At 44.7% G+C, this 19,652-nt stretch overlaps 1 protein-coding gene across 1 annotated transcript in view; it reads left to right on the top strand.

The window, feature by feature from the left end:
- Positions 1-136: 136 nt before the first annotated feature.
- The window catches only part of SLC37A3 (solute carrier family 37 member 3), a 45,717-nt gene continuing 26,201 nt past the window's right edge, over positions 137-19,652 (top strand). Inside the window, exons 1-4 of the mRNA XM_082846187.1 lie at positions 137-192; positions 9,365-9,525; positions 11,006-11,114; positions 17,859-17,951. Of these exons, the coding sequence (XP_082702313.1) occupies positions 9,437-9,525; positions 11,006-11,114; positions 17,859-17,951 (291 nt within the window). The 5' untranslated portion in view covers positions 137-192; positions 9,365-9,436. The remainder of the gene's footprint in view (positions 193-9,364; positions 9,526-11,005; positions 11,115-17,858; positions 17,952-19,652) is intronic.

Here is a 19,652-nt window from a genome sequence, read left to right as displayed (position 1 = left end):
GCCCTCAGGTAAAGCCGCGCGGTCGGACTACAACTCCCACCATGCCTCGGGTACCGACGGGTCACGTGAATGCCCGGAAACCCTGGCCGCGGCGGCGCCGGTGAGGTGGCGGTGGGAGTCGCAAGCTTGCGGGCGTGGCGGAGCGAGAGGAGCTGTCGGCCGGCCGGAGTGCGACTGCTACTGCGGACTCGGGTGCGCGAGCGGCGACGCGCCGGGCCCGAGCCGAGAAGGGCCGGAACCCGGCTTGGGGCGGGGGTGAGGGGCGACGCAGGCGAGGGCAGGTCCGAGGAGCTTCCAGGCGACGAGGGGACGGGGCGGAGAGGCAGAAGGTGGCGGCCGGTGGGTGTGGCGCCGCGGGCAAGGCCGGCCACCCCTCGTTCCGTCCACGCTGGGCCTGGCTCCTCGGCGCCCAGGTGCTCCGGGACCGGCGGAGTACCGTAGCGGGCCGGCGAGTACCGTAGCGGAGGGGAGCGGGAGGGTCGGGAGGGCCTCCGGGGAGAGCCGGCGGCCGGGCCCCACGCCAGGGCGGTGGCGGGGGCGCCTGTGCAAGAAAAGGGTTTGTCGTCTAGACCAGGTGGAAGGGTACCTCACAGGTAGGGCGGGCAGGCTTTTGGAGAGGATGTAGTGAGGCCACAGAGGGAGAAGGGTCTTAGTGGAATAACTGGGCTTTGCCTTTTGGTAACTACCACGGTCTCGGTCAGGAATTTATCTGATCGCTTTTTCGTCATTAACTCAGTATTCTTGTGTGCACGATGTGGTCTGTTTATTCTCACGTCTCACGGGATTATGGGAACGTGTCCACACGGTTTTTGGTGTTTCCAGAAACTAGGCGATCTCCTGATAACTTACTGAAAGGATTGTAGGGAGTTCCTGGGGTGAGCAAAATATGATTTTTAATGGCCACCTTCTTTCTTCAGCGTTTTGATGGTTGAATTCTTTTTTTTCCCATTTGTTGAATGTTTGCTGTATGCCAGGCACTGTACTTACTTACTAAGTTAATTTATTTTTGGCTGCGTTGGGTCTTTTTTAAAAAATTATTTTTGTCTGCGTTGTGTCTTCATTGATGGGTGCGGGCTTTTCTCTAGTTGCGGCGAGTGGGAGCTACTCTTCGTTGCGGTGCGCGGGCTTCTCATTGCATTGGCTTCTCTGGTTGCAGAGCACGGACTCTAGAGCACAGGCTCAGGAGTTGTGGCGCACGGGCTTAGTTGCTCCGCGGCATGTGCGATCTTCCCGGATTAGGGCTCGAACCCATGTCCCCTGCATTGGCAGGCGGATTCTTAACCACTGCGTCACGAGGGAAGCCCCAGGTGCTGTACTTAGATAAATTGTCTCATTTAATCTTCAGTGAGGAAATTGAGACTCAAAGAAGTTAAGTGGAGGGTCTTGAATTCCAACTGGAACTTTCATGCCTTTGTGTGGGCCATGTTGTGGCTTCAGATGACAATCTTCTATTAATCTTTGATATCTGGTCTCTGCATCAGAAAATAACCCTGAAATGATACTTTCATAAGCTCAAAGTCAGTGCACTGTCTTGTTGCTCACTAGCTGTCAGGATCCAGTGTATTAGTCATTGCCTCAGGTTCTGATTTGTCTTGTTCACCAGTGGTTAGGAGATGTCAGAGCAATGACCATTAACTTGAGTATAAGTCCTTTGTCTAGGAGAGGGAAAGATTTTTATCTTGAAAACTGTTGTCTTTGGAGTATGTTCAGAATAGGTAGGAAGAACGTGGTTTGGGGAACCCTGAGAGAATTTTACAGAAAAGTGCTAGGTATTTTACATCTGTGGTAAGGAACAATTTAAGAAGAGAGACAAATTACAGGAAGACTTGAGTTTCGAATAAAAGGATTTACATGATACAGGGAAACGACCTCAAATGAGGTCATGTGGGATAAAAAAGATACTTGTGTAAATTACAGAATGCACAACTGTCACAATAGGTGAGCTCAACTATCCATTTAGTACTTTTCCCCCTACCTCTTTATACTGAGTATACATAATCATTTTACTTTGCAAACATAAAAACTGAAGTCTAGGGAGTGAAGTAATTGCCCTTCTTATTTAAGTGTGTGCGAGAACCACAGTTACTAATAAGGTGCTTTTTTTCCATCCTGCATCTATACTTCCATGTTTAATGTGTGATATTTTTAATTACTGTGTTTTACCCAACTTGGGATATTTTAACCTTTTAACCTTCCCTCTTACACAGTATAACGTAGGGTCTAGGGTCAGGTCTGGGTTTGAATGCTCCTTTCACCTCCTAAGAGATATTACTTTCTAAAATCCATTTTTTTATCTGTAAGATATGGTGAGAACTAAATGCAATGGCACATGGTAAGTACCTAGCACAGGGCCTGGCACTTTGAAAGCATTCAGTGTCAGCCATCAGTCAAAGCATTCATTCATTCAGAAAATCTTTACTGATCATTCTAAATGCTCTACTAGGCCCTGGGGTTATAGCTGTGGTGTTAAGACAGATGTGGAACTTACAGATGAACAATAAACATGTGAACAATTAAAGCAGATAATGAGATTGGGAGAAATGCTGTGAAGGGAAAAAGCAGATGGAGATGGGAGAGGTAGTAACAGAGGGAGCCCATTTTAGATAGGACGATCCAGGCAGCCACTCTAGTGGATGACACTTGAGGCTGAGCCAGGGAAAGGCAAGAGCAAGCCGTTTGCAAAGAACCAGGAGGAAAGCATGTCAGACAACAGAAGAGCAAATGCGAAGTCCCAAAGCAAGGAAGGGCTTGGTGTGTTCAGGGGCAAGAAAGGGATTGGGTGCTAGGGAGATGGTAGCCGTGTGGAGGAGTGATGCTGGTGGGGGGTGGAGCAAGGGGGGCACAGAGGAGAAGGAAACGGCTAGCCCCACGCTGTGTACAGCGGCAAAGGATTGGGACCCACCCAGATGTCCCGCAGGAGACTGGACTGCGGCAGCTCTGTAGGTGCAGATGGGGTGGACCTCCACCCTCTGATAAGGGAAGAGAAAAAATAGTGCAGGATAGTGTGTGTTGTATGCTCCCGTTTGTGTATGTGTGAGTGTGGGGCTACGCCTGGAATGCACGCACAGGTGCAGATTCTGCAGGAATGCAGAAGCAATGGTAGGAGCCCCTGGTGACATGAGAACAGGGAGGGAGGTGTCACTGTGTATATACCCTTTGAACTTTTTACCATTCTATAAGAATGCAGAAGCAATGGTAGGAGCCCCTGGTGACATGAGAACAGAGAGGGAGGTGTCACCGTGTATATACCCTTTGAACTTTCTACCATTCTGCAAGAATGCAGAAGCAATGGTAGGAACCCCGGGTGACGTGAGAACAGGGAGGGAGGTGTCACCGTGTATATACCCTTTGAACTTTCCACCGTATGTGTATAGCATCTACTGCATACAGGTTTTGGAGGCCATGGCAAAACTCTTGTGGTTTTATATGAGTCTTAGGAAACAGTGAAGAAGGCATTTTAAGCAGAAGAATGACAGCTGATTTATGTTTTAAGATATGTTTCTGGCTGATACGTGAAGAGTGATGGGCAGCAGGGGGCTGGTGTGTGTGCTAGATGTAAAATAGTGAAACCCTGCCGGAGGCTGTTGCACTAGGCTTGGTAGAAGATGTGGGTGGTTGACCTTGGTAGTGGCTGTGGGGATGGAGAGAAGAGGATGGATTTGGGCTGAATTTTGGGGTGAAAAGGACTGGATTTAGTAATGGGTTGGATGTGGAAGCTGAGAGGAAAGGAGAAATGAGGGCTAAGTGTTAGTTGCCTTAGTGGTACCATCTTGTGAGGGCAGTGCTGGGGACGAATGGGTGTGGAGGGAGGAAGTGAAGAATTGTGAATTGTCTTTTAGTTCCAAGGAGGGCTCTCAAGTGGTTGGTTGGCTGTGCCGCTGAGAGCCCTGGAGGGTCTGAGTTAGAGCTGGCGCTCTGGGAATCATAGGCAGAAAGCCATGGTACCAGATGAAGGGGACAGAGATCTTGGAAGTTTAGAGAGAGAAGTGTAAGTGGTTATCTTAGATGTTGAGAAAGCAGGTCCTTAGGCAAGTGTGGACTTGCTGGGCAGAGCTGCATGCCCTTTGAGGTTTGTGGTTTTGAATCTGAAAAGTGAAACCAGCCCGCTCCTTTGATTTTTCTCTGGCAAAAGTCAACCACTTGGGCCCAGGGGAGGAGGCCAGAGGCAAGCGAGGAAAAAAAGGCCCATAAGGGAGATAGTGCAGATTCTAAGTTGGGAAAGAAGGGAATGAGGACAGGAGGAGGGTCATGGATGAAGGGAAGAAATGGGGAGGTGACCTAATTGGGAGCTTGCTGAGATAAAATGACTTTGGAGTGGGGAGTATGAAGTAAGCAGTTTTCTGGAAGGAGACAAAGCAAGATGTTTGAAATGCAGTTTGGGAGGTGATGCACTTACTGCTTAGTAGATGACACGGGCCAGGTTTTGACCACGGAGTGGGTTTTGCTTGTGGGATAGAGGAAAAGATTGGTGGGAAGAGGACCCATCTGGGTGTTGACATGAGACAGAGCAGAGGGGGGACAGCAGGTGACCAGGAGACAACGGCTGTGAAGGGCAGTGGGCAGCGAGGCCCAGGAGCTTCGGAGAAGCTGGGGTCTCGCAAGGAGGAAGAGTGGTTGTGAAAAGGAAGATTGCTTCTCGCTGAGAGACCCCAGAGGAAGCAGTGTTATCTGGGGGCAGGCAGGAGTCCGCCAGGGTAGGAAAGGCAAGACTCGCAGAACAGGGTCATAGTATGGAGAAGTAGATTAACTGCTTCTCTCCATTTCCAGAGAGCATTTCTTTCCAGTGGGGGTCGGGTGAGGATGGGTCCGATGAAATGGAGGTGGCAGGTGATCTCCTTTCTGCCAGTCTCTCCCCTTTCCACTCCGCAGTCTGTTTCCCCCAAAGTGTTCATAATACGAGACAACTTTATTTATTTATTATTTTTAAATAATTAATTAATTTTGGGCTGCGTTGGGTCTTCGTTGCTGTGCATGGGCTTTCTCTAGTTGCGGTGAGCCAGGGCTACTCTTTGTTGCGGTGCGTGGGCTTCTCATTGCGGTGGCTTCTCTTGTTGCGGAGCATGGGCTCTAGGCGTCTAGGCTTCAGTAGTTGTGGCTCGCGGGCTCTGGAGCACGGGCTCTGGAGCGCAGGCTCCGTAGTTGTGGCGCATGGGCCTAGTTGCTTCACAGCATGTGGGATCTTCCTGGACCAGGGATTGAACCCGTGTCCCCTGCATTGGCAGGCGGATTCTTAACCACTGCGCCACCAGGGAAGTCCCTACAAGACAGCTTTAAATCTTACTATTTTGAGTTGGAATGAACTCTAAATATGTATGGAAAGTGAAATTTGGGGAATGTTTTATATTCCAAGGCAGTGTTTATAAGGGGGAGATTGCCCTCTGCCTGGGCGTGTCACGTGTGAAGCCATCTTTTTATTTAGCCTCCATCACACAATATGGAGTGTTCATCCTGGAAAGTATATTGTGTGGGTGATCTTATAGGATCTCAGAAAGCTTCTTACAAGTCAGATGAGTTAATGATCATGAACTAGTCTTGAAAAGTAGAATAAGGCTCAATGGTTCTGCATCCTTTTTGATGGCAGGGATCTTACTTTTTATAAGTTTTTTTTTTTAAGGTCATTCTTGTTCTCACATGACAGTTGTATATTTAGTATCCATGGATTAAGAAAATACTAAATGACAAGCTTCTATTCAGAAACACTTAAAATGAATTTTGGCTTTATTAATTATAACAGCATTTACATACGCTTGAAAAATGTTAGACATTTCTTCAGTCTGTATTCAGAGCCGGAAAGAAAATGGTCTAAAAGTAGGATGTGCTTAATAGAGTTGGACTTGGCAAAAACTCTGTGCTTCTGCAGGGCTCCAGAGCTCACAGATGATCAGAAATCACTTCTGTGATGTAGGACATATAAATGCAAGGTATTATTATTAATGATTATAATTATATAGGACCAGATGTTATAATAGTATTCATTTTAAATGGCATTCTGCCAACATCAGATGAATGTTTAAACTCTTTTCCCATTGAACTTATTAAGCATTTTCTTCCCTGTCACTGTAGCTAAGGAAAAGGTGGTTTATTTAGAAACTAAATCCAGATGGTCTCAAACAGCTTGGTAGTCACTTAGCACCATTAATGTAACTGTACAGGCCTGAAATCCACAACCATTATTGCCAAAGCAAGTAATTCCAATCTGTTGGAGCATACATTTTTGGAATTATTCTCTTACCTAATTAATTATAGAATTTCATAACCCACAACCTTTTCTGAAGTATTCAGTACAGTGTTTTGAGTTGTGAGTGTGTTCAGGTCAAAGAGCTATGATTTATAAAGAATGGTTAAAACTTTGAGTTGTTTCACTTGGGTGTCATGTTTAATTTGGGGGATAGAGGTAAATTTAGCAGTAACACTAGTAGCTCTCAGGTTTGTAACTTCCTGGAATTACAGACAGAAAGTTTATTTACATTTTGTGAGTGGAAATTTGTTGTCTTACTTGGCTCATAATTTTGTTTTAACATTTTTCAAGGAGAATGATTATGTGAAATTAACTATATTCTCCTGATGTGGGATTAACCCTGGGCAGATCAGTGGCTAAAATAATTATCTTAATACCTTACATGCATTGTTTATTTTGGTCTCAGAAGAGATAGGCCATTTTACACATGACAGTCTGTGCTTCAGAGAGATTGATGTGTCCAAGGGCTCACAGCCAGTAAGTGAATCAGCTATAATGTTCATATAACTTTAACCATCTCAACTTTGTATCTTTTATCCAAAAGTTTCAAGAATGGCCTTTCAGGGCTTCCCTGGTGGCGCAGTGGTTGAGAGTCCGCCTGCCGATGCAGGGGACATGGGTTCGTGCCCCAGTCCGGGAGGATCCCACATGCCGCGGAGCGGCTGGGCCCGTGAGCCATGGCCGCTGAGCCTGCGCGTCCGGAGCCTGTGCTCCACAACGGGAGAGGCCACAACAGTGAGAGGCCTGTGTACTGCAAAAACAAACAAACAAACAAACAAAAAGAATGGCCTTTCAGCTGGGTCTCTCAGCATTTAAGGTTTTGGGTTCATCTACCAGTCAGTAGTATAAATTGTGATAGAGAACAGGTATAAATAGCAGTTACAGGGAACACAGCCTTGGGCAAAGTCCTGTGATTCACTAATTTTAGTGCTGGAAGCTTTTGAGTTTGTCTCCTACCTTGACTACTATTGTAGTATGTTTATCATACAAGGTATTTTGTTAATTTAATTTTTTTTAAAGCTTTTTTTTTTGCGGTACACGGGCCTCTCACTGTTGTGGCCTCTCCCGTTACGGAGCACAGGCTCCGGACGCGCAGGCTCAACGGCCATGGCTCACGGGCCCAGCCACTCCGCGGCATCTTCCCAGACCGGGGCACGAACCTGTGTCCCCTGCATCGGCAGGTGGATTCTCAACCACTGCACCACCAGGGAAGCCCTGTTTTTGTTTTTAATTTATTTGTTTTTGGCTGCGTCGGGTCGTCGTTGCTGCACGCAGGCTTTCTCTAGTTGCGGCGAGCAGGAGCTACTTTTCGTTGTGGTGCATGGGCTTCTCATTGTGGTGGCTTCTCTTGTTGCGGAGCACGGGCTCTAGGCGTCCAGGCTTCAGTAGTGGTGGCACATGAGCTCAGTAGTTGTGGCACGCAGGCTCTAGAGCACGGGCTCAGTAGTTGTGGTGCACGGGCTTAGTTGCTCTGCAGCATGTGGGATCTTCCCAGGGCTTGAACCCATGTCCCTTGCATTGGCAGGCGGATTCTTAACCACTGCACCACCAGCGAAGCCCCTGTTAATTTAATTTTATTTTTTCCTAATATGCAGATAAACTATAGGACTTTTACAATGCTGTGGATGTTTTCCCTCCTGATTATAAAAGTAATATACATGTTTATTGTAGAATTTTTAGGAAAATATATAGAAAAGTAAAATTACCCATAATCCCGCTGCCTAGAGAGAACTATATATTTCCTGTTTACTTGTAAATATTATGTAAATGTAGAGTTCAGTTGATTATAAGTCATATCCTACACGTTTCACTTGCCATTTACTCATGTTATTATAAAGTCTTAATCATCATGTCAAATGATAAAATATTCAGCCATTTGGATATACCATAATTTGTTTAATTATTCCCCTCTTATTGCATATTTAGGTTGTTTCTGCAGACTCATACCTGGAGACATTAAGTGTAGGTGCTTACTTTATGCTTCATTAGTCTTGGTGTCAGAGTGTGGATGTGGCTTTCCGAGAGGACAGAGGAGAGGTGAGAGGAAGTGGAAAGAGATGGCAGAGGTGTGGCCCTGTCTCTTTCCCCTATTCCTTTATGACTGGCACAAAGTTCATTTCTTCATATAAGAGAGTTCTTCCGACTTTTTGTGAAAACTACCCTTGTGTATAGAGCTGAATGCATCTTGTATTTCTTTAGGAATAAATCCCTGGAAATTGAATTTTTGTGTCAAAGGCTCTCAATTCATATGGCCGGATCGTCTTCCTATAAAATTGTGTTACTTTTCGCTTCCATCAGCAAGTGTATGAGAGTTCAGGATCATTAGACCTTGAGCTGCATTGAGCACAGTCTTTTTTAACTATGCAAACTTTTTTTGTTACCATAATTAGCATTTCTTATGTTCTAATGAGATTGGAACTCTTATTTGATAAGTTTAATAGCCATTTCATTTCTTCTGAGTTGTCTGTTCATTTCCGTTGCTCATTTTCCAGTCAGAATTAGTGGTTTTCTTATCAGTTTGTATGAGAGTTCGTTCTGTTAGGAGGTAATCTTTCATCAAGGATTTCTTTTTTTTTTAAATAATAAATTTATTTATTTATTTATTTATTTATTGCCTGTGTTGGGTCTTTGTTGCTGCGTGCAGGCTTTCTCTAGTTGTGGCGAGCTGGGGCTACTCTTCGAGTGGGGGCTGCTCTTCGTTGTGGTGCACGGGCTTCTCATTGCGGTGGCTTCTCTTGTTGCGGAGCACCGGCTCTAGGTGCGCGGGCTTCAGTAGTTGTGGCTTGCGGGCTCTGGAGCGCTGGCTCAGTAGTTGTGGAGCATGGGCTTAGTTGCTCTGCGGCATGTGAGATCTTCCCCGACCAGGGCTCAAACCCGTGTCCCCTGCATAGGCAGGCGGATTCTTAACCACTGCGCCACCAGGGAAGCCCCAAGGATTTCTTTTTAAAGGACTAGTTAATAGCTATAAAACATAATTATCAATCTAGTTTTTTGGTGTCAACTAATCCACGTAATTTTTTTTTCCTAGGCCTGATTATACAGTGACAGGTTGTAAGTCTAAATAATTCTGTTTTTGGATAATATGCCTATTATGAGTAATGTTAATAATGTGTTTTGTTTTTCCAGAAAGAAGAAATGATGTAAACCATTCACTGTCCAGACTTTAAGGTCAAGGTGAGAAGGAAGGTCAGGAGGAACATGGCCTGGCCAAATATTTTTCAAAGAGGAGCTCTGCTCTCCCAGTTCAGCCATCATCATGTGGTGGTGTTCCTGCTCACCTTCTTCAGGTAAGTGGACCACTGAAACTCTTCTCTTGTTGTTCTTGTCCTTGTTTTCCTTTTGCAGGAGCTATTTATTGCATGTCAAGTGCTTAATGCAGTGATTGGCCTGGGCTAATCATGAGCTGGACCAGCTAGTCCTTCTGCAGTACTTTATGATAGCTCTAATACAGTGGTTCTCGAGGGTTGTCTTGCCTATATTTGGCAATGTCTGGAGACATTTTTAGTTGTCACGCTGGGGGAAGGGGTGCTACTTGGATCTAGTGGGTTGGGACCAGGGATGCTGCTAAACATCCTGCAGTGCACGGGACAGCCCCCCACAATAGACAATTTGGGGGGCCCAAAATATCAATACTGCTGTGATTGAAAAACCTTGCTCTAACATAAAGTCCTTTAATTGTTAAAACCAGGAGCTTGCGAACAAAGGATGTGTGTATTCAGGGAATGCTCTATGCCTCCTTGAGCAGTAAAGATGGTAGGAGACCTCTTTGAGGAACTTCGGTCACCCGTGTGAGAGCCTGACCAGTCAGTGTGACTGAAGAATCGTCCATGTCTGACTCAGTGGCCTTCAGTGGCTCTCTTTAGTGGTCTATAGATGACTTCAGCCAGGCTCTTTGGTGTTAAGGGCACGTTTTTCATAACCCTGTGACTCAACTATTTTGATTACTTCTTCTGAATACATTTTATTTATAATTAATCTTTATTGAAGCCACCGCAAATGATGATGATGGTTGTTTTTTTTTTAAGGCAGAAACTAGGAAAATGGTTTTCTAATTATGTAAGAGTTGATAGGTAATTTTGGATGCTTGCTTTAGGGGAAATCCATTTGTGAGGGGTTGAGGGAGGCAACAGTATGAGGAAAAGACAGGCCCCAAGTAAAAAGCCACTGAATGGCTAGTGCAATGAGTGGCCAGTGGTTGGTAAAGACTTAAAATCCTTTACAGAACTGCAATCATGATTTAAAGGGGTTGCAGTCCATCACATCTCCATCTTCTAGGTCCAGAGACATGTTATGAGTGAACATGGGGGCTCATACTGAAGAAGACAAGTCAGTTGTTTCTTTGCTTAGCAGAGACTGTTTCAGTGGATAGTTCTTTTTTTTTTTTTTTTTTTTTGCGGTACGCGGGCCTCTCACTGTTGTGGCCTCTCCCGTTGCGGAGCACAGGCTCCGGACGCGCAGGCTCAGCGGCCATGGCTCACGGGCCCAGCCGCTCCGCGGCATGTGGGATCTTCCCGGACCGGGGCACGAACCCGCGTCCCCTGCATCGGCAGGCGGACTCTCAACCACTGCGCCACCAGGGAAGCCCCCAGTGGATAGTTCTTATAAAGCAGTTCCTTCCCTCCCTCTTTCCCTCTCTCTCTCTTTCTTTCTGAATTTCTCTTTTTTAAAAGAAGAATTCCAAGTTGTATAAAACAAATGGGAATATATCTGTGATTTTATTGAATCTGTTTTTCTTTCATTCAGCTGTCTTTCTTCTCTCTTTTGTAGTTACTCGTTGCTCCACGCGTCAAGAAAAACATTTAGCAATGTCAAAGTCAGTATCTCTAAGCAGTGGACCCCAAGTGCTTTTAACAAGTCAATTGAACTGCCTGTAGAGGTAAGCGGAACGAAATGCTGGGGTGGATTTAAGAAGGGAACCACGCCCACCCATAAATTCTTCTAAGTTCTGTTTTGTTTCATTCATCCTTAGGATGGCTTACTATTTCCTATGGCATAAAATCCAAACTATTCTGCCTGATTTCTTAGCTTGCCCTGATTCAGGTCTGTTTTACCATTTCAACCAACTTATTTCTCACTGTTTTGAAATCACACAATTCTGGCTAGGCTGGTTTTTTCATCGAGTTTCACAAGTACCATGCTCATTTCTGCCTTTGAGATTTTGCCTGTATTCTTTTGTATGATCTTTCACCTTCCTTACACCCATCTAAATTTTGCTTTTTCCTTTGTGTCAAGATAAAATGCCACTTTTTCTATCAAATTTTTTTCCCAGCTTCTGCTGATTTTTTTTCCCCTCCTGAACTGTGCACTGTAATATGCACTGCATATTACATAGTTTAATGTCGAGGTACTTATGTACTTTATAATCATTTCACTTGTTTTTATCTTGTTTAAGTGACTTGAAGTCAGGGAGTCTGTATCCAGTTTTATATTCATTTTTGTTTGTTTGTTTTGTTTTTGTTCTTTGGCTGTGCCGTGTGGCTTGCGGGATCTTAGTTCCCCGACCAGGGATTGAATCCAGGCCCTGGCAGTGAAAGTGCCGAGTCCTAGCCACTGGACCTCCAGGGAATTCCCTCTTATATTCATTTTGGACCAAGTAAATTCTTTGATGACTATTTGGAATGGAGATGCTCTTCTTTTTTTTAAATAAATTTATTTATTTTTGGCTGTGTTGGGTCTTCATTGCTGCGTGCAGGCCTTCTCTAGTTGCGGGAAGTGGGGGCTACTCTTCATTGTGGTGCACGGGCTTCTCATTGCGGTGGCTTCTCTTGTTGTGGAGCATGGGCTCTAGGCTCGGCGGCTTCAGTAGTTGTGGCTCACGGGCTCTACAGCGCAGGCTCAGTAGTTGTGGTGCACGGGCTTAGTTGCTCCGCAGCATGTGGGATCTTCCCGGACCAGGACTCGAATGCGTGTTCCCTGCATTGGCAGGCGGATTCTTAAGCACTGCGCCACCGGGGAAGTCCTGGAGATGCTATTCTTTATGATGCCATATCTCAATACAAAAATCCATACCTGTCAAACTTTACTATGTTGTTTGAGCTCTACTTATGTGGAATTATAGGTATATGTTAATATGCTTTGCACTTTTTAAAATATTTATTTATTTTTGGCTGCGTTGGGTCTTTGTTGCTGCACGTGCGCTTTCTCTAGTTGCGGTGAGTGGGGGCTTCGTTGTGGCGCGCAGGCTTCTCATTGCAGTGGCTTCTCTTGTTGCTGAGCACGGGCTCTAGGCACATGGGCTTCAGTAGTTGTGGCCCACGGGCTCAGTAGTTGTGGCTCATGGACTCTAGAGCGCAGGCTCAGTAGTTGTGGCGCAGGGGCTTAGTTGTTCCGTGGCATGTGGGATCTTCCTGGACCAGGGCTCGAACCCGTGTCCCCTGCATTGGCAGGGGGATTCTTAACCACTGCACCACCAGGGAAGCCCCGCATTTTTATTTCTTAAAAATTTTTTCCCCTATTTGGACCAATTCAAAATTGACAGAGATTCGAAGGTTATATGAATATACCCTGAAGTTTAAATAAGTTATTCAGTCAATTGCTTATTCAGTCTGTCTTGCACTGAGGATACAATCAATCAATCAGTCAATCAATAAAAGCCTAGAGGATTAAAAAAAGAAAAGAGCCTGTCCTCATGGAGCTGACATTGTAGTGGAAATGCTCTTGAACAATTTTTCTGGAATTGAAGTTATCAGGGACTTTTTTTTTTAATCAAGGACTTTTAAAAGGGAGACTATTAAGACTAGACAGCTACATTTCTTGACGGAGCCTTGACCAGTGTTGTGTGCACGGTAACGTACCCGGACCGGTGCACGAACCCGTGTCCCCTGCATCGGCAGGCGGACTCTCAACCACTGCGCCACCAGGGAAGCCCACAGCTACATTTCTTGACGGAGCCTTGACCAGTGTTGTGTGCACGGTAACTATGTCTGAATGATCATTAACTGACTCGTCACAGACCCTCAAGGTGAAGTGGCCTTAGAGAGATCATATGCCCTAACCTCTCAAATGGTATAGAATCCTTCTTTGTCATTATTGACAGATGACCACCTAGCTTCTGCTTTAATACTTCAGGGAGAAGAAACTCCCTGTTTTCTAGGTGGACGATTACATTTTTATTTAACTCTCATTATTAGGAAGTTCTTTCTTATAGTGAGGTAAGAGTGTTCTGCTGTTTAATTTTGATCTTAGGTTTTATCCTGGGCCGTGCATACTAAGTTGATTTGTGCTGTAGGACAGCCTGTTAAATATTTGAGGAAAATCCGTCTCCCTAAATTTCTCATGTTGAGGCAAAACATCCCTGCTCCTTCGGCTGTAGTTTAGTGACACAGAGCACTAAATATGCTCTTTCAGGTACAGGCTGACCAATATATAGAATAATAGGATTTGATTTAGGCACTGAATTTCTGGTTATACAGCCTTTGTTTTTTAGGTGACTGGGTTGGAGATCCCCAGTGCCACCCCCAGGTTTGATGATTCACTAGGGGGACTCATAGGACTCAGCATATGACTCAAAACTATGGTTTATTACAGTGAAGCATACCGAGCAGAGTCAGCAAAGGGAAAAGCACATAGGGTACGGTCTAGAGGAAAGCAGGCAAAACCTTCCAAGAGTCCCTTTCCAGTGCAATAATATGGATGTGCTTAATTTTTCCAGCAGCAAGTCATGACAGCTCCGGTGAGATGTTGTCTACTAGGGAAGCCCATTAGAGACTTGGTGACAGGGTTTTTACTGGGGCTAGTCATGTAGGCACCCTCTGCCTGGCACATATGAAAATTCCACATTCCCATAAGGAGAGCAGGTGTTCAGCACAAACCATATTGTTTGGACAGACAGTTTAGGTACAGGGAGCCACTCTTAGCAGGGAATGATGGGAACCCTCCCAAGATCCAAGTTTCCAGGGGCCAGCCTTTCAAGTAGGCCTTGTTAAGGGTACATATCAGGTCTGCTATGGTAACTCTTTCCTGCCAGTGACCGTGTCACATTATTAGCTTGTGTTGAACTTGCATTAATTTTCCTGCTAAGATATTTATTTACTTACTTATTCTAATTGCTGCTTATTGAAGTAGGTTTCACCATTCTGATCTTTCAGAACTATGTACTGAGTAGCTTGGATGGATTGATTATGTAGAAGTTGGGTTCTGACTTATCTTGGAGGTCTTTGTATTTCCATACTTGCCCTCATAGAGAGCAGTGCCAACCTTCCACTCCCTTCTATAGACTTTAAAATCCAGGTTTTTTCTTTCCTGAAGCCTGCTGCTGGGAGCAGAGTGGCTAGGGCAGTATGTACCTTTCACTCCTTCTGTGCTTCTGGGTCTGTAACTATCTTAACTCTAGCTTTCTTTGGAGACTTACTTTCTTGTCCAAAGTGGAAACGTTCTTAGAACCGGAAATATACGTAAAATGAGTCAACTCTAAAAAACATTTTGTTTATATATGTTTTTTAACATTTCTTAAGTGCCCTAAACAGCATCCTCAAAAAGTGCTTATTATAGCTTTCATGTTTATGCATAGCTATCTTAGGTGCTTTACAAAAAAATTAAGCAGACCCAGTCTGTATACCTTGAGATTTTATAATGGATCCCACTGACATGGGCAAACATTGGACATAGTAAGAGATCATGATATAAAATCTCTGTTTATAGATAACGAAGAGGAAATGGTCGAATCTAAGATTTGAGACAACTTGATTGAAAATTGTGAACAAAAATTTGTTCCATTAAGTTAAAAAGTCATAACTCTCCAGACAGCACAGTCCTTCCAGGGTGTAGGGAATAGTGTAAGAGAGTCTAAACTTCTCTCCAGGAGAGGAAAGCAGGATTCAAGGTGCCCTCAACATTCTAGCTCAACCTCGGCCACAGCTGCTCTTACTCAGATTCTCACAGCAACAGATACCTGACCCCTGAACACAAGTCAGCTTCAGCTTCCTCCGAGCGCCGCTTCAGGAAGCGCTTTCGTGTCAGTTTCCCCACCCCCATGCATAGCTATAGTTCAGTGATAAACATTCTCACTTAGGAAACCCACACTGTGACCTTTTGTGTTTCCTGGAAGTGCCCCAATGTGTAGTGGTTGTCGTAGCTTAATGCAGGCCCTCCCCTGACAACACAAGAAAGGCCTCCACACGTACAGGCCGGTCCTTTCACATGGCAATTGTGCATACGTGCAGGCCAGCGGGTGAGATTTGAGCACCTTAAAGTCACTTTGTTGATGACCTTCAGGTTCATTTCATTCTCTTTTGAGGAAATATCTGCCAGATACCCAAATCTGAATAACTAGAGTTTGTCTGTCGGTCACTCTTACGAGTAAAAATGACTTTTCAGCTTGCGACTCACAGTTTTCCTCAAGACAGTCATTTTCTCTCCTGTTCGTATAGCTGTATTATGGATGTTAACTTTCTTCACTAGCCTTTTCTCTTTTATCCTATTTTCTGAATCTTTTTGTTAGTCCTGCTTTTTTTTTTAGTTTTGGGTTTTGTTTACACTTGTTAAGTAGGCAGTCGGAAGTGTATTTCAGCTGAATTTTAAACAGAAAAAAGCTGTTTGAAACCTGTCAGTTTTTGTGTCAGCCACACCTGCAGGGAGATTTTGGTGGCTTCTAGTAAGAGAAGAAGAAAAAAGAAAAAAACCCTGAAACTTGGAGCAGCTGCTTGAATGTGAGCTCCTCACACTGGTGTGTGCCCCCCAGGGCTTCATTCTCCTCACACTGGTGTGTGCCCCCCAGGGCTTCATTCTGGGTCCTGTTGAGCCTGGACGGCACCAGGGATCAAAGATTGTGGTTAGAGAGGAAGGTGGCAAAATGACTCTAATTGGAGATATTTCGGGCCCCAAGTTGGCACACTGAAATACTGATGGGTCTCAGCCGTGTGGGCTGCTTTCTTATCGCTCATGAAAGCAGTGTGTGAGGGAAAGTAACAAGACTGTTGGCGTTAAGCCTCATGGAAGTGAGTCACAATGCTTTAGGATCACACTTTATATGTTCTCTTACAATTTGGGGATTCTACTTTCTGTTGAAAGGTACAGTGTATTTTAAGTTGCCGATTGTGATTTTTCTCTTTAATATTCCAAAGTCAAATTTTCTATAATAACCCATCTCAGAAATCATTTAGTATAATAACTTTTTGGTCTGGAGACCCCAAAGAGCTATGGGTTTGTATTTATGGAGACTTACTGTTTTAGAAATTAAAACCAAGACATTGAAGAAAACTACATTGGTTTTAAATTATTTATAAATGAACTAAATAACCTATAACACGTTAACATAAATAACATTTAGTGAAAAATGACTTTTTCAAAATGGAAAAAAATCACTTAATAAGGAGAGTGGCATTGATTTACATTTTTGCAAATCTCTTCATGTCTGGCTCAATAGAAGACAGTGGGTTTTCATGTTTGCTTCTGAATTCAGTCGCTTGCAGCTTGATCCTTTAAAGTATATGAAGAGAATTTGGCTTTCACAGATACATAGTAGGAAGGGGAGAAGTATTTTAATAGCCTTTTTCGCTAATTGTGGATATTTGTCTTTGATACTACATGAGAATTTGACAAGAGGCAATTTCTTAAAGGTTAGTTACAATGTGGAATCTGAAACTGTATTCATTAACTTTTTTATACACTTGCATTAAGATCCATTTGTCTGTCTTGTACTTTGAATGGATCCTCAAGTGACAGGCTCATTTCATTCTTTTCTGAGGAAGTATCTGCCAAATACCCAAATCTGAATAACTAGGGTTTGTTTGTCAGTCACTCTTTCAAGTAAAAAGGACATTCCAGCTTGCAGCTCAGACAGTTTTCTCAAGATAGCCATCATACTTTGGTGTGCATAAGTGCTGTATGCATATTTTCTGCTTCATCACACAAAATATTTAAAAAAATGTACTCAGGGGCCAGATTTAATAAAATCAATAATTTTTACTGCTTGACAAATATTCATTGAACGTCTAGCATGTGCCAAGGACATTCTTAAGTGAAATTGCCTTTGTTTTTTTTTAAACTGCGCGACATTAAAGGATACAATGATTAATAGTACAGTTGTGGGGCTTCCCTGGTGGTGCAGTGGTAGGGGGTCTGCCTGCCGATGCAGGGGGCACGGGTTTGAGCCCTGGTCTGGGAGGATCCCACATGCTGTGGAGCAACTGGGCCCGTGAGCCACAACTACTGAGCCTGCGCGTCTGGAGCTTGTGCTCCGCAATGAGAGGCCGCTATAGTGAGAGGCCCGCGCACCGCGATGAAGAGTGGCCCCTGCTCGCCGCAACTGGAGAAAGCCCTCTCACAGAAACGAAGACCCAACACAGCCAAAACTAAATAAATAAATAAATAAATTAAAAAAAATATATATATATAATAGTACAGTTGTGTAACCACCTTGATCCGTGCTAAGGCACAGGAGTTTTACCCACCACTGCTTTTGCACCATCAATGGAGAAGTTAAAGGGAAAAAGCAAATAACATTTTAGTGTTATGCAAATGATTTTGGCCTTGTGGACCTTTTTTGCATATGTGTTTCCTTATGTACAGAATGCTGATTTGCTCTTTTCAGTATCACCACCTGGTGATGGGGGGGTGGGTGGTAGTTGTGTGTGTAGGTGCTTTGGACCAGCGGGACTGACTGGTTCTTGTGTGACTGCAGATCTGGAGCAGCAACCATTTGTTTCCCAGTGCAGAGGAAGCCACTCTTTTCCTCGGAACACTTGACACCATCTTCCTCTTCTCCTATGCTGTGGTAAGTCTCAGAACTCTAGGCTTTTACGTTGAAGAAAAATGTAAAATTACTCCAAACCTTATGAAGTTGGCAAGGGATTTTGAATTTGCTGACTGAGGAGAGTTTATATTTTGTGTCCTTCCCATTCCTCTATTCCTCCATTCGACACATATTTTTTGAGCACCTAGCATGTGCCGGGCATGTGCCAGGTACTTTTCTAGTCGATGGGGAATTCATCAGTGAGCATCACAGGAGAAATCCCTTCCTTCATAAAGCTTATATTCTTTTTTAAGCTTCTCTTCTTGAGTGGGAGCTAAGGGAGACAAATGATAACAAAATGCTGTAAATAAGTAAATGACTGAATGTATTCGAAGGTGGTAAGTGCTGTGGCAAAGAGCGAGGCCCGGGTGGGGGGGCAGGAGGGGGTTTGTCGTGTATGTAGGACGGCCGGGGAGGACCTCGTGAAGAGCAGAGGCCTGAGTGTAGGTGGAGATTTCAGAGCCCTTCACATATAGATGATTTTTTATTTTTATTTTTTAAAATTTATTTATTTATTTGGTCATGCTGGGTCTTAGTTGTGGCTCACTGGCTCCTTACTTGCAGCACGTGGGCTTCTTAGTTGCGGCAGGAGGGCTCCTAAGTTGCAGCTCGCAGCCTCCTTAGTTGTGGCATGCGAACTCTTAGTTGCAGCATGCATGCGGGATCTAGTTCCCTGACCAGGGATTGAACCCAGACCCCCTGCATTGGGAGTGTGGAATCTTAACCACTGGACCACCAGGGAAGTCCTGTAGATGATTTTTTAAATTATGAGACTGGATGAAAATGGTCAGGAGAGTTGATAAGGACAGGGAGGAGGTAGGAAGACTGAGCCGGGGCTGGGGCGTTTCCAGTATTTCGAGGTGGGGAAGATGAGGGGTGGGCCAGGGAGGCTGAGAGGGAGCAGGAGAACCGCGAGAGGGTGGCATCGTCCTGGGAGCAGAACCGGGACAGCCGGGGCCAGCTCTGGCTGAGGGAGTATCCTGGGATCGGGCAGCCAGAGTCTCTGTCTGGTCTTAGGAAGTGTCTGTGGTGGCTGCTGAATTAGAGCGGTGGTGGCCATAGCTGGAGCTGTGCCCCCGGGGGAGCAGTCTCACCTTTTCTCCCCAGCATCTTACTGTTTATCTTTAAAATGTGTCCAGTTATAGGGCTTCCCTGGTGGCGAAGTGGTTGAGAGTCCGCCTGCCGATGGAGGGGACGCGGGTTCGTGCCCCAGTCTGGGAGGATCCCACATGCTGCGGAGCGGCTGGGCCCGTGAGCCATGGCCGCTGGGCCTGCGCGTCCGGGGCCTGTGCTCTGCAACAGGAGAGGCCACAACAGTGAGAGGCCCACGTACCGCAAAAAAAAAAAAAAAAAGTGTCCAGTTATAAAAAAGCCTTTTAGGTATAAATGTGCAGGTGATGTGAAATGCTGGGTGAAAGTCCCAAAGTAATCTCCAAATGTTTATTTGGGTGGTTACTAGAATATCTTTTCTTTGAAGAGGAAACTTACAGACATAGTTGGAGCAGATCTTGGATCATTTAGCCTAGCTTCTCAGGCCAGCCTTTTTATTTTTTTTAATTGGGGTATAGTTGTTTTACAATGTTGTGTTAGTTTCTACTGTACAGTGAAGTGGAGTTCCCTGTGCTATACAGCAGGTTCTTATTAGTTATCTATTTTATACATATTAGTGTATACATGTCAATC

The sequence above is a fragment of the Leucopleurus acutus genome (genome assembly GCF_964270905.1).
Source record: "Leucopleurus acutus genome assembly, chromosome: 9".
Classification (NCBI taxonomy): Eukaryota; Metazoa; Chordata; class Mammalia; order Artiodactyla; family Delphinidae; genus Leucopleurus; species Leucopleurus acutus.
The sequence above is the reverse complement of the archived record's forward strand: the minus strand, read 5'-3'. Positions and strand labels throughout refer to the sequence as shown.